This window comes from Anopheles coustani, chromosome 2, assembly GCF_943734705.1.
Source record: "Anopheles coustani chromosome 2, idAnoCousDA_361_x.2, whole genome shotgun sequence".
Taxonomy (NCBI): domain Eukaryota; kingdom Metazoa; phylum Arthropoda; class Insecta; order Diptera; family Culicidae; genus Anopheles; species Anopheles coustani.
Window position 1 is genome coordinate 48,490,953 of NC_071289.1, and position 27,717 is coordinate 48,518,669.

General features: G+C 39.5%; 1 protein-coding gene and 1 long non-coding RNA gene across 4 annotated transcripts; one reads left to right on the forward strand and one right to left on the reverse strand.

Annotated features, from left to right (window-relative positions):
* Positions 1-1,510: 1,510 nt before the first annotated feature.
* LOC131264495 (putative nuclease HARBI1) lies at positions 1,511-2,606 on the forward strand (the record flags this gene model as incomplete). The annotated part of the gene is made up of 3 exons (XM_058266793.1): positions 1,511-1,618; positions 1,679-1,756; positions 2,463-2,606. Coding segments are annotated over exons 1-3 (330 nt in total), but the record flags the coding sequence as incomplete, so codon positions are not given.
* A 72-nt stretch (positions 2,607-2,678) lies between these two features.
* Positions 2,679-26,951, reverse strand: LOC131262386 (uncharacterized). Of its 3 annotated transcripts, none has more exons than XR_009178217.1 (6): positions 26,505-26,951; positions 26,317-26,429; positions 26,137-26,243; positions 25,140-25,248; positions 24,989-25,066; positions 2,679-3,339 (listed from the first exon to the last, which is right to left on the reverse strand). It is a non-coding gene; the product is annotated as an uncharacterized LOC131262386 (long non-coding RNA). The 3 variants fall into 3 exon arrangements; XR_009178218.1 differs by having other exon boundaries at positions 24,971-25,066; XR_009178216.1 differs by lacking the exon at positions 2,679-3,339 and having other exon boundaries at positions 24,919-25,066.
* Positions 26,952-27,717: the final 766 nt, after the last annotated feature.

Consider the following 27,717-nt stretch of genomic DNA (forward strand, 5'->3'; position numbering starts at 1 on the left):
GCATAAGTAGTGGTTGGACAATGCACCAGGGCGTGCGGTGAAGAACATGAGTTGTATCGGTGTAGTGGTTTTGAAAGGATGAATGTGGAGAGTCGCACGCAGTTATTGGCAAAAAACAAACTATTGAGGGTATTATGATCCAGTTCCGCGTTATTGCTCGAAAGTTTCCGCATATTTACTCGAATAGCAACCTGGGTATTTATATAAGTATTTCAAGGTATATAATGTTGGAAAAGTTTGCTTCGATTACAATTTCTTGTAACTTTATTTTACTAAAAAAACCGTGCTACGCGGCGTTACAAAATTAAAAGTGTTTGAGTCGCTTTTCCAACAGAATCAGAACGATGGCTTTCTGTGACCCCTTTTTATCACTTCCCTCCGCTCCTTCTGTTGGACTTATACGCGATCCTTTTAATCTAACTCCGAGCCATCACTAATCACTCTAATCAATAATTTGTCACCTGTCATTTACCTCGTGATCAAGTACGTAAACAAGTTTCGCGATCACGTTTGTAAACAAAGTTTACAATAAATATATAGTTTTTAACAAGTTTCGAGCACTTTGATTTTTAATCCATTTTCAAAACGATCGAGTTATTGGTGTGTTTTATACTATGGCTAAATGGCTAAATAAATCAAAGTGACTTGTCTAAACACAACGTTGATATGAAAAGTGCATCCTGAATTATCATGTTCTTGGTAAATACCAAGATCCATAGAACCCACATATGCTTCGGACACATACGGTCTATAGAGATTCATCGAGCAGGAGGTGCTTGAAACTGCTCGACGATAACGACGCGCGTCGTTTCGTATCCGCGCATCGTCTCGACACGCAGGTGGCGTCGTTTTGGATCGTCGAGACGCCCAGCCATTTTGTCGCTTTTTTCGAAGTATTGTTTACCTTTTGTATGGGCCAGCGTCGAGAAGTTTATCGTTTCCGCGCTCCCAATCATAATACCCTCATATGTTTCAATTGTTTGCACGGCAACCATGTGTCGCGAATGTGCAACTCTAATGCTTGGTCTACACGAAGCGCAAAACTCTGAAAATACACGCGCAAATGTCAATTTTTCTGTCACTTTTTTTCGCTTCGTGTAGACGTGCGTATTCGTGAGCCGGCGCAAATGAAATGTCATTTAGTGTTTGTTTATGTGTAGAAAAGTAAACAAACAGTATCAGAGGTAATGTATATCACCAACATTTCAAGTATTTTCAAAGAAATTAATGATAAATTCAATCATTTTTAGCTATGGAAGTTGTGCTAACGGATCCGCGATGGGTAACGAACATCACAAACTTGACAAATCAACTTAGAGAAAGAAATCGTCGAAGAAATCGGCGTAGGTGGTGGATGCGACCCGTATTTTTTCGCCGTGAAGAAGACGGCAATCGTCTTCTTGACAACATTTTGGCGGAGAAGATGGATGATACCATCTTAAACTTTTTGCGCATGCGATGGGAGGATTTCTATTGTTTAGAATCCTTGGTGAAACATCATATCCAACGGATGGACACGAACATGCGATCGGCCATAACCCCTCGGGAAAGATTACTTATAACTCTACGGTTTTTAGCAGCAGGAGAAACGTACACTAGTCTGCAGTATTTGTTTCGGGTAATATAACTTTGCATTGTTATTTGGACGGAGTGTTTTATCATATATTTGCATTTACAGGTTTCAAAATCGTCGATCAGCAAGGTGGTACCGGAAGTTTGCGATGCAATTATGGAGGCATTGCACGATTATATAAAGGTAACGTAGCAAGTGACAATTTAATGTTCAGAATTCATTTATTTTTTAGTTCATTCATTAGTTATTAATCCATCAACCTAACTATAGCTAAAAATAAGGAATTCAAAATAGTGATTCACTTCGCTATGTCCCGTGTCTCTCGGTGTTTGTTCTTCGCTCGGCAATATCCGATGCAATGTTGTGCATGGCTTGATACAACAAGCCGATTGCCAAGTCTTGTTCTGTGGGATCAAGTTAAGTCCAATAATGCTTGAAGTGAAGCTGTGATTTCGTTGTCCTGTGCCCGTTGTCTCTGACGTCTTGTAGTGGAGGTTGGGATAGATGGATTGGGAATTGGAGTAGTAGTATGCGAAATACCTTGAAAGGTATTTGACTCGTCAGGTATTGGGGAATTGGATTGGGCAATGGTTACGTCAGGAAAGTTAGAATAACATAGCGGAGATGAGCAAGAGGGCGGAGTTGAAAGGTTGTGATCAGGATAAGGAGAAGTAGGATTGGGGTTGGATGGTCCGGGAATAGGAGAAGCAGGTAGAAGCATTTCAAAAGAGCTTAAGGCATCAGATGAATTCGAAGTCACAGGTTCGATATTCCTCAGTATGTTTCCAGCTAGCCCGAGTTGAAAATAAAAAATATTGGTTTAGGTCTATCTTTTCATAAACTGCATTACTTATGCTATTTATAACTTTTTTATCCCATATATTTTCAGCTACCGTCAACCAAGGAGGAGTGGTTGGATGTTTCGCAACGATTTGAGGAGCGATGGAATTTTCCTCACGCCATCGGAGCGATTGATGGGAAACACATCCATATAAAAGCTCCGAAGCATAGCGGATCGCAATATTTTAAATACAAAAGCTTTCATAGCATGGTTATGCTTGCTCTAGTTGATTCGGACTACAAGTTTCTGTATGTCAATGTTGGTGGCCAGGGTGGAGTTTCAGACGGTGAAATTTTTAAAAACACCCGTTTGTATACGATGCTGGAAACAAAACAACTGAATGTTCCAGAACCTGAAGTGCTGCAAGAGCCGTATGCAATAAGAGTACCATATTTTATCCTGGGTGACAAGGCATTCGCCTTTACCGAATATTGTATTCGACCTTATGGGGGAGCATACAACACCCTCGGAGCGATTGAAAGAAATTTTAATTACCGCCAATCACGAGCTCGAATGCCAGTGGAAGACGCATTTGGGATTTTTGCCAATCGCTTTCGAGTTGTGAAAGGCCCTATGCAACTTGCACCCGAAGTGGCTCAAAAAGTGGTGCTTACAGCAGTGTATTTCCACAACTTTTTGAGGAAGCGGATGCCACGAAGAACTGAAACACACCGAAACATGGCACAACGTGACATGAGGCAAGAATCACCTTTACAAAGCCTGCAGGCTGTTTCAAGCAGAACATCGGATCACCTTTTAGTTATAAAAAATCACATGGCAAATTACCTATATTTAAATGGTACGATGTAAAATAAAAAAGGTATGAAATACTTACTGTGTCCGAGGTTTCCACTACATCCGTGCTCTCCGAAACAAACCGCATTCTCCGCTGCAAACCAATTTGGTTTGTATACTTCCTTCACGCCTAGGAAAAGAAATTATAATGAAACAATTTATTACATGAAAAAAAAATTCATTACTACTATTCCTTAAATTTTACCTGATCCAGTATGTAGGCTTTTCTTCAAATATGTTATCTTTTTAAGCTAGCTTTGAAACTTGCATTGATATATTTTTTGTTGGCACGTTAAGCGCTACGTCGGTCTCGTGGAACCGACAGCGTTCTTTACCGTATGCCGGCGTCTGTCCGCTCGGACCGACGAAACATGATTGAACATGTTAGCACGTTAACGGCTATGCACAAATTGCACTGCTTTCCGTTGGGCCGGCGACTCGTAGCAAACCATCAACGGTTAGCGAGCAGTGCTTTCACGTTCAATCATGTATCGACGATAAGGAACAAAGCAAAACAAAGAAACGCCGACCTACCAAACCTACTTCGTCGGTCCGAGCTTAACGACGCCGGCATGCGCTTAACGTGTTAACGGGGTAACCATGTTTTGAATTTGCGAGCACCACAAACGGACAGACTATCAATTATTCACGCTCGCTTCCAAATTTCATCAACACAAACGGATGAAGTAGCACTTATTCTTCGTGACCTACGAATTCCATCAATAATTCCAAGTCAACATCACAACGTACGCGATTCAAATCCTGGAGTATGGACAACATAGTTCAACACACATTTCAATTCATTTTCACCGCAACTTACCAGCTTCTCCTTTGTTTTTTTCTGTTTCTCCATTGTTTTGCTAAATGTTTAATACATTTGTAATAAAAAACTCGTTGAAAAACAAATAATATGATATCATTAACCAACGTACCTTCTCTCTTTCGAATGAACCGACAACTGCGCAAATTTTTGCAAAGCTATTTTTCACTCGCCGACCGAAAACGCACATGCATTTGCGCAAATTCTGACAGTTGACTGCCCATCTGACAGCATTTTACCGCTAACTCACAGCATTTTACCGTTTGCAAAGGTTGCTTTGCGCTTGAGGCGCAAAACTCTGAAAACACAGACGAAAATATCATTTTTTCTGTCACTTTTTTTCGCTTCGTGTAGACGTTCCTATTCGTGAGCCGATGTAGATGTAAGCGCATTCAATGTTGATTGTATTATTTAATTGTAAAAAAACTGCACAGAGGTATTGTGTACACCGAAATCTTATCAACAACCACTGTACATCATCACAAACAACTATTTGCCATCCACCGGCACTCTATACCAGGTGCGCAAATCTATTTTTCACTCGCCGACCGAAAAACAGATTTTCGCTTACTTTGACAGTTGACTGACCAATTGACAGCATTTTACCGCTAACTCACAGCATTTTGCCGTTTGCAAAGGTTGCTTTGCGCTTCGTGTAGACCAAGCATAAATCTTCATGTCGTCATTGCAAACAAGCACATCATTCCATGTTGTGTCGTAATGGAGAGTCTAGCCAAGTGCTAACAGTGGCGGCACAAGACTCCAGGGCACAAACTACGCAGCCGAAAATGGTATTCTTGGCGACGGCAGTAATGTTATTGGTGAACAAGGATGGAGTGAAACTGCCAGCAAGAGCATTAATTGACAGTGGTGCTCAAGTGAATTTGGTGTCTGAAAGGTTCGTGTAGCAATTGCACCTTAACAAGATACCAGTTAACGCTCCGTTTACGGGAATTGGTAGTTCGGAGATAGTGAACTCCAAATCGCGTGTATCGGCAAAGGTGTCATCGTTGTGTTCGGATGAGTCATTTAATTTGAACTTGTTAGTACTGCCCAAGCTGACTTCAAACTTACCGGCACTCACAGTGGAAATACACTGTTTTCAGGGCCAATTCGTCGGCATCAAGCTGCTCTTTGCCAATAGTAGGTAGAATTGCACGCGCAAGGTTTTTGTTTGGTTTCGTTAGGAAGCACTTTGGGCTTGTTAAGTTTAACTTTGCCGTTATCGGTAGCAACATTGGCGCGACAACAACGCGACCTTTTCTCGTTGCGCCAATGTTGCTACCGATAACGCCAAAGTTAAACTTAACAAGCCCAAAGTACTTCCTAACGAAACCAAACAAAAGTCGTGCGCGTGCAATTGACTGCCTAATACCAACAAAGAGCAGCTTGATGCCGACGAATTGGCCCTGAAAACAGTGTAAAGGATTGGAATATTCCCAATACAATCGTGCTGGCAGATCCACAATTTTGTGTTGCAAGTGACATAGATCTGATTATCGGAGCCGAAGTATGTTATGAAATAATACGGCATGAGCAATTGTCACTTGGCTCAAATCTGCCAAAATTGGTGAACACGCAATTTGGCTGGATAATTAGTGGATCGTATTATCCAGAGTCAGCTAAAGAAGACACAATACCAACGGACACACAGCTATGTGGAACTATTCTGAGCACAGATTCGGGAATAGAAGCACTGATGGAAGCTTTTTTTCGAATTGAAGAACTAGATGAGGACAGAGAGTGGAGTATTGAGGAGCAGGAATGCGAAGATCTTCTTCGAAGCTTCTGCACAACGACTACGCGCGACGAAAATGGGAGATATGTGGTGCGATAACGACGGAAGGAATCGGCTGAACTTGGAGATTCAAAAATGGTAGCGCTGCAACGGTTCAATCATCTTGAAAGGAGGTTCAATCGGGAACCAAACGTCAAGTTTGAGTATCAAAAATTCATGCAAGAGTACCTCGACTTGGGACATAGGAGTTTAGTCGACGAGGAAGAGGATGCAGGACTGGAGCAATATTATTCACCGCATCACGCAGTGTTCAAAGAAGAAAGTTCAACGACAAAGTGTCGTATGGTATTCGATGCGTCCAGCAAAACATCGAACGGAGTTTCGCTTAACGATGTGTTGAAGGTGGACCCTACCATACAGGATACCTCAATGGCAATCCTCATAAGGTGGAGGACGCGATGCGTATCCTTGGTAGCGGACGTGACAAAAATGTATCGTCAAGTTTGGGTGCATGAGGAAGACAGGCGGTTACAAAAGGTGTTGTGGAGAAGTGATCCGAATGAGCCTATACGATCCTACAAGTTGAACACAGTTACGTATGGGACGGCTTCGGCTTCGTTTCTTACAATACGAGCTTTGAAACAAGTTGCCTTGGATCATGGAAACGAATTTCCCAAGGCAGCTGCGAGAATCAAGGATTTTTATGTTGACGACTTCATTTCCGGGGCTTCCAGCTTGGAGGAAGCAAAGCAGCTGTGTCAAGAAGCTTCAGCGTTATACAACAAAGGCGGCTTCGAATTACGGAAATGGGCGTCTAATCAAAGAAGTGTTTTGACCCATGATGATCGTGTTGATAGTGAAATGGTTTCGCTGAATTTCAGCAATAGAGGACATGCCGTAGCGGCTTTGGGATTGGCTTGGAATCCACTGAAAGATACATTGAGTTTAAAAATGCCGAAAATGGATCCATGCGAATTGCCTTTGACCAAAAAGAGAGTAGCGAGCGTTATTGCTAGAATCTTCGATCCTCTCGGACTGGTTGATATGGTCAAGGCAAAGGCGAAACAATTTATGCAAGAATTGGGGATGCTTGAGAAAGGAGACAATTCCAGAAACTGGGACAGTGAGCTTCCTGGTCCCATGCAAGTTGAGTGGATAGAATTTTTATCACAGTTAAAATATTTAAAGGATATTGAAGTGCCAAGAAATGTACTGATTGGGACTCCGATGGATGTGGAATTTCATGGTTTCTGCGATGCGTCAGAAATAGGACTAGGGGCATGCGTATATGTGCCCAGTGTGAATGCGGAAGGACAAACATTATCTCATCTGCTATTATTTATCAAAATCGAAAGTGATCTCGTTAAAAACAAAACATTCGGTTGCGCGATTAGATCTGTGTGCGGCATTATTACTGGTAAAACTGTTACAAAAGGTACACCATGCTACGGAGCAAGTACATCGAACCTTTTGTTGGAGTGATTCCACTGCCGTATTGCACTGGTTGCGATCGCCGCCCAGTCGTTGGAAAATGTTTGTTGGAAATCGTGTGGCTAAAATCCAAAGGGCTACGAGGAATGTTGAGTGGAGACATGTTCCCGGAACATGTAATCCTGCAGACGCGGTATCAGGAGGACGGCAGCCTCGTGAAATAGTGTTGGACAAGTTGTGGTGGCATGGACCTGAGTGGTTAATCAGAGCTCAGGAAGCTTGGCCAAATATAATCGAAGATTCGAATGAAAAGGGTGGTGAAAGTGAAGCGAAGACAGGTATAGTTGCGTCAGTAGTGCCGGTGGAGAAAAGTATGATAGATGAGTTGGTGGAAAGAAGTGGAATATTTTCAAAACTTAAACGAGTTGAAGCGTACTGTCTACGGTTTCGTGCAGCGGCTAAACGCTGTAAGGCGCAGTACATAACAATCACGGTGCTGAGGCAGGCTGAAATGCTAATTATCAAGATGGTGCAAAAACAAACATATTCTGAAGAAAAGGAAAGGTTGAGCAAAGGGCAATTGGTGCGTTCAAACTTACCGTTAGAATGGCTCGCACCAATTTTGGACAAGGAAGGAGTTATTCGTGTTGGTGGGCGTTTGAACAACGCGATGTTGTTGCAAGAGGCAAAACATCCAATTGTTCTTCCCGGACGTCATCGATTGGCGAGGCTGATGGTGCTACAATATCACCTAAGTTTGCTGCATGCCAGAACGCTGCTGGTGCTCAACACCATACGGCAGCGATTTTGGATCGTTGGAGGGCGAAGTGCAGTAAAGCACACTATTCGGCAGTGTGTACGTTGCGCAAAATGTCGGCCAAAAATGCTAGAGCAACCGATGGCGGTACTACCGGCTGAACGAATACGACAATCAAGGCCGTTTGAAGTGACTGGAGTAGATTACGCAGGACCGATATACCTCAAAGGACCCCATCGAAGAGCAGCGGCAATTAAGGGTTATGTATCCATATTTGTTTGTTTTTTAACGAAGGCGGTACATTTGGAGTTGGTGTCCGATTTAACTACTTTCGCTAGAGCCTCTGTTCTTACAGGTTCTGAGAAACAGTCCGTCAAAGTCAAGATTTGTGAAAATATTGCGTGAACAATTGAAAAAAATCCATCAACTTCAGACCTTCAACTGTTACTCCAAAAATAATGGCCGGAATCGAATTTCAAGCACAGTTTTGGAAAGGTATATTATCATGCTTTATAATTGTTGACAGTTCAAGTAAATTGAAATTGAATGTCACAAAATATTAAGCATTGTTTCGCAAAACTCCTGGAAATTTTTTCAATTTTCTGTTTTTAACCTTACGCCATCGCTAAGGATTGTGAAAAATTGTAATATGATGCATACCCACTTATAGTCTAGAATGTTTTGTAACAATAAATGATAGTTTTTTTTGCGCATAAGCGCGCATCTTTACGATATTCTGTATTTCATATGTGAAGCTTATAGTTTATCACCTACTAGGCGTCTCCATCATGCCATATGCAGCATCATGTTTGGCAAGAAATATTCGAAATTCTCATTCAATGAAATATAGATCGATGATCGTATCGTAAAAATGTGAAGCAGGGTAGTGGTTGAACATCACGTAAAAGAGGAAAGACAAGCCAAGTCTGTCACTTGATCGTCGTTTGTTGTGTGGGTTATCAAAAATTTGCATTATTGATAACGCACAGCGAAAACGATCAGGTAACGGTTCGATGACAAGTAACGTAACGTTCTAATCCCGTTAGATGGCGTGAGCATGGATGGAAAGGAAGAGACGAAGGTCGGTCGCTCTCACTCGACTGCCTGGGCTACCACAGGTCGTTGATTTCGGTGCAGACCAGCTGATCGGGTAAACGACCTGTGGTGCAACCAAAAACGTTGGTGGCTGTGAGAGCGATCGCACTTTCTTATCGCAACCGTCAAGGAGAGTAGAAGTGCATTGTTAATTTTTTAACCGATCAATAAAATTCGTCGCGTTCAAGAAATTGATGTGAAAGTTCTTCTTGGCGGGGGAAAGAAAGCGTCTTGCCGCACCAGGTGCAGCAATACAAGTCAATGGCAAACAATGAAATTTAGTTTGGTTTGCTTTGAATGTATTAGGTCGCTTTTTCTTGTTCTACAGCTCACAAACCCATCTTTTTATACCCAACATTCCTATTAATAATGGACCCTACACTAACATTTTGTTCTGTTTGTACCCTTACCTGTAAAAGTTGAAGTTAATCTTCAAGAGTGGGTGAATCACACTGCGTGTAGAATAATTGAAATGCAAAAAGCAGAAATCTTGCGGCAATTTTCATCTTCTTTGTGTGATTCACTGAGCGTCGTATTATTGCGCTCGTGAGGCATTGACGGATTTAGTGGACACAGCATTTACAATCAACTGTTTCCTTGTTCCGAAGAAAATACTGCATCAGACAGTGATTTACTAGTTCCGGCATTAACTCCTATCCGTCTTTCGTACATTAGTGGCGATTCAGATATCATCTGGATAAACTTGATGCCCCAAAGTGTTGATTCTGCAGGCCAATTGTGATCAAGTTTGCGAAAAATTCGAAAGAAAAAGTTATACAAACAGTAGATAATATCAAAACCCAAATTACCAGGTTAGTTCCTTATACAATTCAGCTAAATGACACAAGTAATGTGACGGTAAATTATTAATTTTACACGAGTTGAATTGATGGAAAAATTATGGCATATTTAACCGCCACTATGTATACGCAAACATGTTGTATATATGGCGCAAAACCAACAGAAATGAACAGTACAGAGCACTTATAAAATGGATTTATTCCAAATCCTGAGAATTTATCTCATGACTTAAATACTACTACACTGCACTGTTCGATGAGATTTTTCGAATGCTTGCCTCACATTTCGTACAGAATTGAATTTAAAAAACGGAAGGCTACTAAACATTATAAAAACATGTACAATGATCGATAAAAAAAATTGTATTGGAAAAGATGTACAAGGAATTTGGTGTTAAAGTAGATGAACCAAGGCAAATGGGTGGAAATAGTACGACGGGAAATGTTTGCGGGCTTTTTCAAACATAGAAAAATTGAGCGATATTTTGCAAATAGAAACAGAACTTATAGAAAGGTTTCGAAATATTTTAATAGCCATTAACTGTTCACAGCTTTTAAATCCAAAAACTATTAGTCTACATTGTAATGACACATACATGTTTTACATACATCATTACAATTGGTACAAAATGCCTTCTACTGTCCATAAAGTTCTTGCGCATGTAGGTGAAATCATTGTAAATGCCCCAGCACCATTGGGATCCTTAGGATAGGAAGCAGCAGAAGGTAGAAATAAATTATAAAGAAGGGATAGAAGAGAAAACGTCCGTAAAATGTAACGAAAATTCAATATTAAAGACATTTTTATGAGAGCTTTAATTATCAATTATTTTTCAGATTACAATATTTTGAATAAAAGTTTGTAGAAAATTTAATTTGTTTTATATCCAACTAAAACCAAATCTTTAAGTTACTATAAAAAAAAAGGTAAAAGAGTAAATGAGGCCCCGGCCGCCATGTTTTCGATCGTGGCTACACCTCTTGTGGACGTTTAAACTGAATGTATGCAATTGGTGATACATTAATTCGTTAAATTCAACCTACGAGTATTTGAATCGTAGTGTGTACCGTTAATTTCGGCTACGCAATCAACCTAGGGCTGCGGTATGAGGGGGGCCCACGGGCCCCCCTTATTTCTCAAAACTATAACATACTCTTTTTTTCGGTAGACCTAGCGCAGTCCGCTCGCTACGCTCGCTGCGGGCGCGCCGCCGTTTCCAACTCATTTCTTCGACTAAGCTCATTGTTTCATGCTGTCCATCATGTGTGGTATAGTTTACTTACTAGTAACTTAACATGTAAAAGTATATGACCCGCATTCAACCTCCACTGCGTGATTAGTTTAAACCGTTATGGTCTTTTAAGCGAACCGTTAGCGTTCAAAAATTCGAAACGAATGCATGTGTCGCGCTTTGCATAGCTTCAGGCGCTAAATGTGAACCAGTAGGAAGAGGAGAATCTAGCCCGGGGCCTCATTTACTCTTTTACCAAAAAAAAGATTGAAAGAATAATGCACCCATAGAAAAATCCAAATAAATTAAATGAAAAAATAAATTTTCAAAACAACAGTTTTTCCTTAAACGTACTAAAAAATAAAAAATAATGTAAGTTAAATGACATATGTATTTATGTATCAGTTTTTCGTTTTGATCATTATTCGCATTGCATCGAGATTGCTCTCAGTTCGATCGCCATCTACGATGCTATGCGAATAATGACAAAAACTAAGTCATTTAACTTACATTATTTTTTATTTTTTAGTACGTTTAAGGAAAAACTGTTGTTTTGAAAATTTATTTTTTCATTTAATTTATTTTATACTTTTACGTATTACATGAACAGAGAAAACAGGATTTATTCTTTTATATGAAAATTGTCATTAAGTTAGTTGAGTCGGAGTGTACTTAAGGAAGGAGTAGAAATCCACTACCTGTTACTGCAGGATCTGGCGCAACTCGTTTTGCTTTGCAGTGAACAGAATCGCGATGTCCGAGTACCAATTTGATAATCCTTGACAGGAGTAAGAGTAGGGCTGCATTCTGTTTTAACGTTTGCTATGAGCACTGAGGAAGTGCTCTCGTTCTTCAGCACTGCTGCGAGTGAACACAACATGCGATCTCTCAATGTCACACAGCGCTCTCCCGGGAGAGCTGCTGAAGGAGACCAGCACGCTATCTGTTCAAGTGGGCCAGAACGGGATCGCCAACGCACAGTCATAATCTGGGAGCGAAATATGCGGGTGTTGCTGACACACTCTTTTATTACTGATCTCCTGTCTTTTATCTCTGTCCGATTCAATTTTTGCGACATCCGGGAAGGTGAATGCAAGAAAACTGTTTAAAATATGTAGTTTTTGCAGCGCCACCTGGTGGGATTGTCCAGAAGCACCATAATTTCGTGTTATATAATAGTATTACACGATATCACAATAAAAAAATTGCAAAACATTTGAATACGATTTTTATCCCGGCAACTTGCTCTTTTCGCTCCATAGTGCACCGGCAGCACCGCATTTTGGAGGATTGTGGGAGGCGGCTGTCAGATCGATGAAACATCATAGGAGGCGGGTATTAGGCGATACCACACTGACCTATGAAGATATGTCAACCCTGTTGACAGAAGTAGAAGCATGTAAATTCGCAACCGTTAACACCAATGTCGGAAAAGTCCAATAATCTAGATGTACTAACACCAGGGCGCTTTTTGAAAGGAGCCAATTTACAAACAGTGCCAGACATAACATTGACAGACATTCCCATCAATAGGCTAAACCATTAGGCAGGCACAAGCTTACGCTCAACACATATGGAAAAGATGGCATAGCAGTAGGCAGTTAGTGGTAGTTAGGGAAGATAATTCTAACGCCTGTAGGTGGCCAATGGCGAGGATAGAAGAAGTGCACCCAGGCGAGGATGGGATCGTTAGAGTAGTCACGCTGAATTTGGGAAACGGCAAGCGTTGCCGTAGGCCCATCACAAAGCTGGCGGTGGTTCCAATAGAATAAGATAGGGTAAAATCCCAAATGAAGCCCCCCCAGCTGAAATCGCTGTTGTGGCTACACCATTTGTGAGCGGATGTACCTTAAAGGTATGCAATGAAACAAATGCCGTTGTGTGAACCGTTTGAATTGAATTCTCGTTAAATTAAAGATGATGATTATACTGGAAAGGATGTACAACATAAACTCCCTCATGCATTACTTACATGAGTGTATGAAAATTCGGCTACGCCATCAACCTAGGGGTGCGGTATGAGGGGGGCCCACGGGCCCCCCTTATTTCACAAATTTTCAACAAACTCCCTTTTTCGGTAGACCTAGCGTAGTCCGCTCGCTGCGCTCGCTGCGGGCGCGCCGCCGTTTCAAACTCATTTCTTCAGTCCAACTCATTGGTTTATGATCTCTATCTTGCTCAGTTTAACCGATTAGTTCAAGTTATTACAGCTTCTAACGGAAATTCAACTGTTCAAATATTCAAACTGAATTGATGTGCCACCTATTGCATACTATCAGGCGCACACGTGGAAAAAATGACGACGATGCGGCGACGGGGGGATTATATAGGGCTTCATTTGGGATTATACCTAAGATAGCCTCGGCATTTGTTGTATGGATAATCTATGGAATATGTTTAAAAACCCCTGGGTTTTTGGTGGCCGGGAATGTTGGCGCCTAGATAGAGGCAATTGATAATGCACCGCATCTCCAGTATGTGTGTGTGATGGATAGGGCTCGAGCGGGGAGCCGAAGGGACCCGACCGATGGGTCAATCTTAAGCGACGGCTAGACACAGCGGTATTCGCACGAATATTCCCGCCGTCCAGCGGGAATCCCGCTGGACGACGGGAAACTCCATATGAAAAAAACGGATTTCGTTCCCGCTATGTTTAAAAAACGCGAAACTACGACCCGGCGGGAACGGACGCATTTGCTTAATTGAAACGTTTCATGAAAAGTTTCATTCGCTTGCTACAACAACGTCGGTATGGGCAACGTATATGGATGCGGCCGATGTTGTTGGAGAGAAACCAAAATGCGAGTAGTCTTCGACGCAAAATTTTGGAGGAGGAACTCAACAACACCATTCATAAACTTTATATTTGATAATGACTCACAATTCCACTTTTACCTGCCGCCAATTTAGATCACGTAAACAAACTAAAACGTAAACAAAGCTTCACTTTGACAGATCGGACGAATAAGCTCGTTCCCGCTGGATATTTTGTCGAATCTGGGCTACTTTTTCCCGTTCCCGCCACCGGGAATTCCAGGCAAGTTTAAACAGCGGTTTAGGTTTAATCAGAATAAAGATTTCTTCTCAGTTCATACGTACAAAGCAACACACGTCTTTCGCTATCGATTAACAGTATTCTTCCTTTCCTTTTTTGTAACAACTTTGTCTAACTTTTGTTTGTGAGAACGTTTAAAAACATGGATCTTTGATTGTTCATAACTTTGTCAATTATTAGGCGATGGACGATTAAAAAAGTTTATTGATAAAATTTTGAAAATCTTATCTTACCACATTTTATGTAACTTGAGAACATCAAATTCTTCCTTCTTCATGCGAAGAAAGTCAATTATAGTTTCATTTGCTTGCTCTGTCCAGCAAACGGTTTCCATCTTCTTGCCGCCGGAAAAAAATTGGACGCATCCACTACCTACGCACAATACGCCTGTTGCGTTGCCTGTTGCGTTGATGCAAGTTTTGGGTACTCAACTCGATGACCCGCGACAGGGTAGCTAGCCACACTTCACTGAGCAACAGATTATCGATCTTTTACTTTTACACGTTTCAATAAAGGTGGAACAAAATCAATTTCACTTGATTTGATCAATGTTTAATCCACCCGCACATTTTCTACACTTTTGAGTGACACTTACACACATCACCCCCGAGAAAATCAGCGAGGAAAAGCGTGGTGCCTCCTTGGGCTGCCCACTTCTTAAGCTTATTAGCCTCAAGAACCCCGTCGTAGGGTATCTGCGTGATCGTACCGCTTTCAATATCGCTAACGACGTACCGGTCGGTTGACAAAACTTGATGCAAAACGAGGTTGTTCATAAACTGAAGATAGAAGTTTGTACCGAAGGTGTTCAAAGAATGAAGATAGAAGTTTGTACCGAAGGTGTTCAACGAACGAAGACACAAGATTTACATAAGTGTAGTGTATAAATATTAGTGTAATATTTGTGATAAGCATAGTGTATAAGTATTATTGTAATATTAGTGATAAGCATAGTGTATAAGTATTAGTCCTAGGTTTGTAATAGGGTTTAGTGATAGCGTTAAGGAGATGAGGCAGTCGTGATTAACCAGTGAATAAATGCAGTCATCACAGTTTGGCGACGAGGAGAAAAAGTCCGTAGTAGAAATGTCTGAAGTGATAGGGAATGTGGAACCCTATATTATGGGTGAAAATATAGAGATTTATTTGCAAACAGTGCAAATATTCATGGAGATAAACGAAGTGCCCGAGGGCAAAAATGCAAAGTATCTCCTGACAATTGGAGGATCAGCCATATTCGAATTGGCAGTGAAAGTGTGCGCGCCGGACGCTCCAACTGTGTTAACGTTTGAAAAATTGGTGCAAACGTTAAAGGAACATTTAAAACCGCGAGTGAACGAAGTGGCAGAACGGTATAAGTTCAGATTAGTGCACCAAAGTGATCTATCGATGACGGAGTATATCATCGAATTAAAAGCGGCTGCCCAGTCGTGCCAGTTTGGAGAATTTCTGCAAGCAGCGCTACGGGACCAACTGGTGACAGGTGTACAGGATGTTCACCATAGGAAGCAGCTTTTGTCCGAGCCTAGTTTGACCTTTGCTCAAGCTTGTAATATCGCACTATCATGGGATGCTGCTAGAAGACAAAACGAGGAAATGAGCGCAGCGATACAGCCGGAGAGAGAATTGGCAGACGTGAGAAGAACATCGGAGGCTGTACGGCGCAACCAGGTGTCGAACGGGGCAACGAAGAACAATGAAGGCGCTTAAGGAAAAGTGAGAAGCAGCGATCGATGCTTTCGGTGTGGACGATCGCACAATCCAGCAAATTGTCCAGCAAAAAATTGGCTATGTTTCGTATGCGGCAGAAGAGCCCATATCTCTACACAATGCAATCGAGTGAAAGGAGTACGAAGTATGGAAGCAGTGGAGATTGATACCGAACAAAGCAATACCGGTCAGGGTGAGGTCGAATTTTTACGTTCCGTAATAGAAGCACGATCGTCAAATTGCCTCAAAAAATTTGTTTAATTTGTAGTGGAGTCGAACTAGAATTCGAGATCGATTGCGGAGCGGTCACAAGTGTTATTCCGGAATATATCTATAAGGAGAGATTGGGTGAAACTGGATTAAAGACGACCAACACGAACTTCATATCGGCTTCAGGGGAGAGAATTTTGCCGTTAGGGAGATTAGGTATGGAAGTATGCACGCCATCGGGAGCAAAAGGAACAATTAACGTGACAGTAATTCCAACTAAGCAGCCAGTAAGTTGTTTGTTGGGAAGATATGGTCTTGACTGGATATTCCCTGAATGGAGAAAAGCTTTCAGTCTATGCACAGTAAAATCGGAGATAACGCAGGAAATCGGTGAAAAATTTAGGAACGTTTTACCAAATATGGAAAAGGAAAACATAATTGAAGGTTACCAAGCGAATTTAATTCTAAAGCCGGATGTTTGCCCAGTGTTTCATAAGGCTTACACCGTTCCTTCTTACGCCTTACTCAAACCAGTGGAGGAGAATATTGAAAAATTAGTTAAAGAAGGAATATTACCTACATTTATAACATCTGAATGGGCTAGTCCGATAGCAGTAGTGGAAAAAAAAGATGGCAATGTGATAATATGTTTAGATGGCAAAGCTGCCCTTAATAGATTGATTGTCAGTTGAGCACTATCCTTTACCACGTATAGATGACATATTGGCCAAAATAGCGAATTGGAAGGTTTTCTGCAAACTGGATTTGACAGGTGTTTATTTGCAAGTTTCATTGTCGGAAGCCTCACAAGAAATTTGCACGATTAACACACATAAAGGACTATATAGATACACATGAATGCCTTTTGGAATTTGGTCAGCGCCAGCGATATTCCAGAGCATCATAGATCAAATTTTAATTAATGTAAAGCTAATCTATTCACTGTACTCGAGCGTTTACATCAGCATAATGTAAAATTAAACGTAAATAAATCAGAGTTCCTAAAACAAAGTGTCGAGTATTTAGGGTATACACTGACTGCGAAGGGTATAAAGCCTAAACCGGATGCACTGACAGCAGTCGACAAAATCCAACCACCACGAAACGTTGCGGAACTGCAAGCTTATCTAGGGTTATTCAATTTTTATCATCGTTTTTTACCTAACCTGTCAAACGAACTACATCCTCTATACATGTTACTACGAAAGGATGTGAAATATGAATGGAATGCAAAATGTCAGGCGTCCTTTGAAGCATCAAAAAGTTTATTATTAAGCAATATAGTTTTTTAACCATACGATCCGGCTAAATCTTTAATTTTGGCAGTGGATGCTAGCCCGTATGGAATAGGAGACGTATTGGCACACAGAGTGAATGGGATAGAAAAACCGGTGGCTTTCGCGTCGGCTACGCATACGCCAGCACAAAAAAACCATGCCCAAGTTCATAAGGAAGCTTTAGCTGTTATGTTTGGGGTAGATAAATTTCACAAATAAATTTATGGTCATCATTTTCAATTGATAACGGATAACAGCGGGATTAAAGAGATTTTTAACCCGCACTGCGGAACTTCGTCGATAGCAATGGCTAGACTACAAAGGTGGGCACTAAAGCTCGCAAGCTATGACTATGAAATAGAGCATAGACCAGGAAAAATGATGGGACATGTCGATGGTCTGTCCAGATTACCCCTTGCATCAGAAGAAGCGAACATAGATTGTGAGAAATTGGGGATCAACTGTGTTCCGGATAGCAGTATTCATGAACTATTGGAAACGGATAACATACGTAAAGAACAACAGAAGGACGAAATATTGAATAGGATATATCAGAATGTGCTTAATAGATGGCCGGCGAATGTCGAAAACAGTCTCAAATATTATGAAAAACTAAATGCGCATTCCGGTTTAGATAACGGGATTTTGTATTTTGACGATAGAGTCGTAATTCCTCATACTGTACAGAGCAAAATCTTGGATCTGCTACATGCAAATTACCCAGGAGTGGTTAAAATGAAATTAAATGCCAGTATGTTTGTGTGGTGGAGAAACATGGATCGGGACATCGCAGATTTGGTGAACACATGGTGAACATTTGATGAACACATGGTATGCCAAGCTCGGCAGACCGTGCAACGAGAAATAGAAACCACCACGTGGAAAGAAGCGGTTGAACCCTTCGAAAGAATACATTTGGATTTATGTTATTTTGAAAACCGCACGTTACTGGTAATTGTTGATGCATACACAAAATATATCGATGTAAAATTAGTCAACATGTCACGAGACATCGACATAATAGAAAACATAGATGCATTTTTTGCATGTTTTGGGTTACCCAAAGAAGTCGTTACGGATAATGGACTACCATTTGCTTCAGAGTCCTTTGTAAGTTTTCTGAAGGTCCAGGGGATAAAAGTTTCGAAGTCACCGCTGTATCATCCGCAATCTAATGGTCTGGCCGAACGCGCAGTGAAAACTGTCAAGGACGTGTTAAAGAAATTTATGTTGGATGAAAAGGTTCGGTCATTAAATTTAACAAGAAAAATAAATCGTTTCCTGTTGCAGTACAGGAATGAACCATGCACAGTAACTAAACTCACTCCGGCCTCGCTCATCTTTAGTTATACACCTCATACTGCGTTACGAGTGTAATCCATTAAAAACAAAAGACAAAGTTATGCATAGAGTACCAATCCAGAGTAAGAATAAGGAGCCAATAATCAAGAAATCCCTAAGTAAGAAATTTAAAAGGGGAGAAAAATTTGGTATCGAAATCATTTTAAAGAAATAATGCGCTGGATACCCGTTACAGTGATTAAAAAACTAAGTCAGTTAAGGTATTTGTTTGACATAGGAGGAAATGTTCGTATGGTGCATAAAAACCAATTAAGGGAAGGAAAGACTGAGCCAATGGAGTATGAAAAAGAAAGTAGTTACAGAAGATTTACATAAGTTGTTCAACGATCGAAGACAGAAGATTTACGGAAGTTGTCCATCGATCGAAGACAGAAGATTCAAGGATGTTGTCCATCGATCGAAAACAGAAGATTTACGGAAGTTGTTCATCGATCGAAGACAGAAGATTTACGGAAGTTGTTCATCGATCGAAGACAGAAGATTTACAGAAAATGTTCATCGATCGAAGACAGAAGATTTACGGAAGTTGTCCATCGATCGAAGACAGAAGATTTAAAGAGAGTGTTCAAAGGGATCCGCAATGGATACAATAGAAAGTTGGTCAAGCCGTAATAGTTTTTCAGAAGGTAATAATGAAGGAGAAGGATTAGGCTGGTAAATACGATAAATACGAAGTTTTCGAAGTAAATCACGCCTAATAATGATTGGCTACGGCATACTGTCGACGGAAAGAATAATAAACTTATGTAACGCGGTGTTATTACGTAACTCTACCTGACACTCAATCTGTCCGCGGATCGTTAGTTTTTCCTGACCAATTATTATAAATCTTAAACATAACACATACCATTTCTTGCTCACCATACAGAGCACTGTTTTCCCGGACACTACGGTAGCCTCCCATCCCACGATGGAGCGAAGCCGGGATAAAAATCAAAAATTCATTTTTGGATTTCAGAAAAATGAAATATGTTTTCTTAAACTACAAGATGAAACTAAGAAATGACCCAAAAACTAGAGCCTCAGTTCTTTCAGGTTCTGAGAAACAGCCCGTCAAAGTCAAGATTTGTGAAAATATTGCGTGAAAAATTGAAAAAAATCCATCAACTTTGAAGGTCTGTAACTCCTATAATAATGGCCGGAATCGAATTTCAAGCACAGTTTTGGAAAGGTATATTATCCTGCTTTAAAATTGTTGACAGTTGGGGTAAACTGAAATTGAATGTCAGAAAATATTAAGAATTGTTTCGCAAAACTCCTGGAATTTATTTCAATTTTCTGTTTTTAACCTTACGCCATCGCTAAGGATCGTAAAAGATTGTAATATGTTGCATACCCACTTATAGTCTAGAATGTTTTGTAACAAAAAAAAGATGGTTTTTTTTGCATACACGCGCGAACTTTACCTGTTTTTTTTAATTTCGTATGTGAGGCTTATAGTTTATCACCTACTAGGCGTCTCCATCAGGCCATATGCAGCATCATGTTTGGTAATAAATATATGAAATTCTCATTCAATGAAATATAGGTCGATAATCGTATTGTAAAAATGTGAAGCAGGGTAGTGGTTGAACATCACGTAAAAGGGGAAAGACAAGCCAAGTCAATGGCAAAGAATGAAATTTGGGTTGGTTTGCTTTAAATGCATTAGGTCGCTTTCTCTTGTTCTACAGCTCACAAACCCATCTTTTTGTATCCAAAATTCCTATTTATAATGTACCCTACACTAACATTTTGTTCTGTTTGTACCCTTACCTGTAAAAGTTGAAGTTAATCTTCAAGAGTTGGTGAATCACACTGCGTGTATAATAATTGAAATGAAAAAGCAGAAATCTTGCGGCACCTTTCATCTTCTTTGTGTGATTCACTAAGCGTCGTATTATTGCGCTCGTGAGGCATTGACGGATCTAGTGAACACAGCATTTACAATCAACTGACTCCTATCCGTCTTTCGTTCATTAGTGACAATTCAGATATCATCTGGATAAACTTGATGCCCCAAAGTGTTGGTTCTGCAGGCCAATTGTTATCAAGTTGGCGAAAGATTGAAAAGAAAAAGTTATACAAATAGTATAGTATGAAATCAAAAGCCAAATAACCAGGTTAGTTTCTTATACAATCCAGCTAAATGAAACAAGTTATGTGACGGTAAATTATTCATTTTACATGAGTTGAATTGATGGCAACATTTTGGCATATTTAACCGACGATTTTATGTATACGCAAACATGTTGTATGTATGGAGCAAAACTAACAGAAATGAACAGTGTAGAGCACTTATAAAATGGATTTATTCCAAATCCTGAGAATTTATCTTATGTTGGATGAAATTTTTCGAATGTTTGCTTCACATTTCGAACAGAATGGAATTTAAAAAACGGAAGGTTACTAAAAATTATAAAAACATGTACAATGGTCAAAAAACATTGTATTGGAAAAGATCTACAAGGAATTTGGTGTTAAAGTAGATGAACCAAGGTGAATGGGTGGAAATAGTACGACGGGAAATGTCTGTCGTCGGGCTTTTTCAAACATAGAAAAATTGAGCGATATTTTGCAAATAGAAACAGAACTTATAGAAAGGATTCGAAATATTTTAATAGCCATAAACTGTAAATGACCAAGGCCCATTGGGATCCTTAGGAGAGGAAGCACCAGACGGTGGAAATAAAATATACAGAAGGGATAGAAGAGGACACGTCCGTAAAGTGTAACGAGAATTCAATATTAAAGACATTTTTAAGAGAGCACACAAACATTCTTCATAGATTACAGCTCCTCAAATAGTAACAGACCCTTGCCAATTCAAAACCAAGAATATGATGGTACAAGCTCAGAATAGTTCAGTAGTTATGTCCACGTTAGATGCTTTAAATATCAATTATTTTTCAGATAACAATATTTGGACTGAAAGTTTTTTGTAAATTTAGTTTGTTTTATATCAAACTAAAAAACATCTTTAAGTTAATATAAAAAAAAATATTGAAAAAAATGCACCCATAGAAAAATCCAAAAATATGAGGTTGTTGCAGCGCCACCTGGCGGGATTGTCCAGAAACATCATAATTCCGTGTAATATAATAGTATTACACGATATTACAATGAAAAAATTGCAAAACATTTGATTCTGAATTTTATCCCGGCAATTTGCTCTTTTCGCTCCATAGTGCATCCAACACACAATGAACATTTCTCCATACAAAATGTAAGCTGATTCTCTGTACGGTCGTCCAGTCAAACCGGCTGAATTCATTCGGAGCCCACCAGCAAAAACGAAAAAGAGAAGAGAGCCCTGTTGGGCCCTCTCTTCTCTTCCACCTTCTACACTCTCATGCCTCGAGAGCACACAGCGGGATTCGAACCCGACCTCTCCTACTTCGGTATGTGTATGCTAACCACTAGACCAGCGCTCTTGATTGAGAAAGGCGTGCTAAAGGTATGTATCTAGCAGTACACCTTTGTATGGACTACATGGACTAGGATCGTTAGCGATCGCTAGCGCAGCAAAACATGTGCTCAACCAAGAGCGAGGGATTTAAACCTCTCGCGGTTCTCTGCACTGTACGGTGGAGAACGTGTAATTGTATGGAGTGTATTGCGCACTTTGAGAGTTTCACACCTGTTTGTATTCCGTGGATACAGGCTCACTTTTCATACGAGTTTCGCTCACTTTTCATACAAGTTATGCTCGCGGGCGGGTCTAAAACTGTCGGCCCTGCAGCACGAATGCGACAGAGCATCAGTCAGTCGCTGTGTCCCGCTCCGAAACCCGGGGGCAGGCCTGAGTTCATTCAAACTGTTTGTTGGGCTTGCTATATTGCAAGACAAATTGAACAATAATGCTTTCCAACATTTTAAACTTTTTTATTGCTTTTATTTTATTGCACGCTTCAACATGCTTTCAACAATTTATTATAAAGATTATTGGCCATATACCGGTCAATTGTTAAACATGTTTGTGGAGCAGTTTAGCACAGTTTATAGCAGGAATCACGTTACAAGCAATGTGCACAATCTGTTGCACGTAAGTGAAGCAGTGTTAAGATTTGGGCCACTGCATTCTTTTTCCGCTTACCCATTCGGAAACAATTTACAAACGATTAAAAGATTAGTAAGAGGAGGTTCAAAACCCCTCAACCAAGTTATACGTAGGTTGTAGGAGCGACGAAGGCTCCAAACTGATGGCAAAAAGAAACAACATTATCCAAACTTAAAAAAAGATCAAGAATGAACTACTTTTACATAAAGCCCAAAGTTTTTCACTGCGAGCTAATGATAAAGACGGATGGTTCCTAACGGAAAGCAATGTATTGATGCGGTATAACACGGCTCGTCGAACGACAAGGAATCATGAATTTTTCACTCTTTTGGGTGGCTGGGTAGTAACCCGATTTTTTATTTCTTGATGACATTATGTATATATGGGGGATATTGGTGGGATACGGGAAAAGGAGTGGCACGAGATGCAGCTCACAAAACCTCTCACAATGAGCGCCAGCAGACAAAACCGCGGCTAAAACTTATTCTCTTTAAGCCGCAGTTTAAGGAGCAATTTAAGCCACGGTTTGCATCGCGGGGAAGGAACAGAGCAAAAAGTAAACAAATCATCACATTGACATAAAAATTCCAGTCGAAAGAAAATCGGAACCAGTCGAGCCCGATTCCGATTTTGAGGAACGAATGTATCTGCCAAACGCGTTTGGCAGAAAACTTCTGGAAAAATATGACAGACTAGCTTATCGCCCCGGCGTTGCTCGGCGAAGAAGGATTTGAGAATAGAATTATAGTTTTTACCCTATACTCGAAAGTTTTATTTTAATTTGATAGTTGCTAATCACATTGCACAAATTTTTATCGAGTGTATCTTGCGAGGGTTGAACAATAAACCGTCAAATCAGTTTGACCGGAAACGGTGCGAATCAACCCTAGTCTGTAAAGTTTCGAAAATCTCCACAGCTCCAGATTAGTCCTTATATGCAAATTCGAGCTTCATTTCTGGCAAGGTTTGCTTGTCTTTTAGTGGCTTTTTTTGTTAGCGAATGTATAAATTAAATTCTAAAATTACTTTGTTAGCGATAAGAAAGCAATAGAGCATAAAAATCATGCCTGCAGCCTTCATTTGCTATCTGTTTGACCAGTTTTATGGTTCAACCTGCGTTTCCTATCTAACCGGGGAACACAACGACAGTTAGCCCTGCGTGCTATTTTCCGATTGGTCGTGCGTTGAGTGAGCGCCATTTTTTGGTGCAATTTACACCGGGAAAGAATGTTGATTTGTGTGATCGGATTTTGCTTATATAAGCTGTGCAAAGTTCTTACTTAATTTTACAAATCTAGAGAAATTATTACGCGGTAACGCTAAAGCTCACTGTAATGCTCAGGAAATCAATTGCGACAGTGATGCCATAAGGCTGATATGAATATCATGCGAGAAAAATCATTGTAAAACCGTACCCAACGCGATATTTTATAAGGCTTTCCGCATAATCCATTGCCCATTACATTTGATAAATAGAAGCAGCAAAACTATGCAGTCAAATATCACATGCATTTTTCAGTAACACATTAAAATTTTTTAACACAGTAAAATTTGTGCAATTTCCCCGTGTTGTATAAACATTTTTTGATGAATGTACCTTGACATCTGGTACTGTCACTTTCATTACAGTAGTGGTCAGCGATGCATACATACTTGGGCTGATGTTTATTTTCATTAGTACCGTGTATGAGCCATAAATTAGAATAATGTTAATGAAAACCCTTAAATTCCTACGATTCATTATTGTTCTTTGTAAAAACTACCGAAAACTGTAGATAATGTTTGTTTTGTGCAACAAAAATACATATTTTGTGCATTTTTGCTATGTTTTGTTTTTATGTGAAGCAGTGTAGAATGCGTACGTGTTTGTTTTGTTTGTGTTAGTAAAACTGAGCTTCAATTGTAAAATTTAGATGATTTTATCACAAAAAATTGATCAAACGAATCGTCAAGAACATCTGCAGTGCTTAAACTATATGTGTAGAAAGTTTCAGAAGCGACAGTTCAGTTTGGTCGAGTTTTTAATGTACACAAAACTCCATACATAAGAAAAAGCTAAAATATGTAGTAGATAAATTCCTCGTCTAATAAGGGTATGACGGTTCAAATTTTAGCAATCGCGAGGAAAAAAATTAATCTTCATTAAGCATCCAGTTATTTGTTCAATTTCGTTCTGTATAATGCTCACTTAGCAACAAGAATTAAAAATAGCAAAGAAATATCAACACTACTCACCATACTTGTTGCAATTACCTTTTGCGAAAGAACATCCATAATTTTTTGTCACTTTAATCTTCTATAATCACCAACAAAACCAGTACTGCATAAAAACTGAAATTAGTTGAAATATAAATAAAAACAATTGCCACCAGAAGTTTCCATCTTCATAACCATGCATACTTACTTAGTAACAGACAAAACTTCAGCTTTAGAAAAGATTGAGCAAAAATTATTCACACCACTTTGTTAGATCCTCTTCATCTTTGTTTCCTCACAAACATCACTTAAATACACTGAAATGGATAAACGGATACATGAGTAAAGTAAAAAACTATCTTCACTTATTACTAACAAACATGAAATATTATTAACAAATGGTTATGAGTACCTTCAGCTATCTTTAACCTGTGTTGAGGTAAGAGGTGGGTCTCATCATTATCACCCCTTCAAAAACCTACCAAGTTTAGAGAATGGCTCAAACAATTGTCACACTGTTTTTTGATCAGCAATAATGTTCTGATAATAAGCAAAAAATTGGTTCAATTGCGTCGATTAGTGTCAAATATTTAAAAAAATATATATAAACACGTAAGAACATGATTTCAAAGCAGGTACACTCGAAATAAACGACGCGCAACGAAAGTAGAAACAAAACTAGCGACAAAAAACTATGGGCAAAGCAGTGCTAATTCCATGCACAACGGTCTGCTAAGATGGACAGACGCTTTCCTTACGGAAACCCATATTCTTGAGAATCTCGGAGCGGCATGATCAGCCCCCGAAGAACATTATATGATGGTGATGATCATACGAAACATGTATCAGATGAAACATGTTAGATATCGAATGTGGCTTTGTGGAACGGTAATGTTGCCATGCCATCGATGATGTGTTGTTGCCATTATGGAGCGCAACTTCTCAGATGAAACCTGCTACTTGTTATTGTTTTGATGGGACTTTGGAATAAAAAGCCGGAAAATGCTGTATTTGCAATATTAGCAAACATAACCGTATCGAAAACAAACTAAGCGATCCGTCTAACGTATTAAATTTATGCAATCGCGAGGAGAAAAATTAATCTTCATTAAGCATCCAGTTATTTGTTCAATTTCGTTCTGTAGCAACAAGAACAAGTAAGCAACAAGAATTAAAAACAGCAAAGACATATCAACACTACTCACCATACTTGTTGTAATGGCCGTTTGCGAAAGAATCCATCATTTGTCATCATCACATTTTGTCACTTTTATCTATTATAATCACCAACAAAACCAGTACTGCATGAAAACTGAAATTAGTTGAAATATAAATAAAATCAATTGCCACCAGAAGTTTCCATCTTCATAACCATGCATACTTACTAAGTCACAGACGAAACAGACGAAAGCTTAAAAAAAGACTGAGTAAAAATTATTCACAACACTTTGTTAGATCCTCTTCATCTTTGTTTCCTCACAAACATCACTGAAATACACTGAAATGGATAAACGGATACATAAATAAACTAGAAAACTACCTTCACATATTGTTAACAAATGCTTTAGCATACCTCCAGCTATCTTTACTGCCCGTCCACACGGCATCGTGGTGTAGCGATTTTGGTACTACATAGTGGTGTCAATGTTGGTCGGGAGACCAAAAAAATAGACACTACGACGCCGGTTAGAAATTCACATAACATGCATCAGATTATTTGCCGGTTGTTGACAAAATGACCAATTGTATAATTCTTCTACGTAATCCGACAAACCGATTAAAATGTATCACAAATATGCTCCCAACCAAAACGTTCATTTATAAATCCTATTCATTCGTTGTTTTTACAAACCTTACAGAGTGAAATACAGTGAACGGGACCGCACATCTTCACACCATTGTTTGTTTCATGTTCGACATAGTAGATTTATTACGGTTTTCATCAACGACATTCCATCACTTTGGTTCACGGAAAACAATTATTTCACGAAAGCGAAAAATGCATCCGAACAAGTTCGCATTTGTTTCTAGAACGATCTAATGGCGTCTGTTTGACAACCGGAAAACATCTAAGCTAACAATTTGACAGCTCTCATGGATGCTATTACTAATGTGATATTTATTTTCATGAAATGGCGTTACACAAATGAACAATCTAACATGCGGTTGTAGAGCTCGGTACTAAAATCACGCATCATCTGCACCTACATATCATTAACCGTCACCCGTTCAACCAAACCTACATACGTAGACGTTGAACCGGACTACCCGGGTAGTCCATACATTTTATATGGGAGACTCCGTTTTGCTGTACTTAAGACTTAATAACTTCTTATCTAGACGTCGAATCGATTTGAAATTTTCAGTGAAGATACTTGAGGGTGTTTCCCACAATATATATATATATATATATAATTTTAATAATTCATTAATTATGCTAATTTGAGGTTCCAAAAAATTTCACCCTTCACATCTATGACCCAAACCTGTGCAGCTTGAACATTTTAGATAGGACTTTGCAATTTCTGTATTTCAGTATACGTATCTTTGATCATTGAATCTTAATTACTTGATATTTTCAGAAATTTATTCAATTTTTTTTCCAAAAGTGTTTTAGAAATGTTCAATGTTTAAATAGGATTCTTTCATTCGAAAACACGAATTCGATAATTTAAACATTTATGCCTTACGTTTAGGTATTAAAATCTTAATCTAATATTAAATACAAATATGCTACACATCATTTTGTTCAGAGAATTTGCGCCACAAACACGTTTATTAATCCG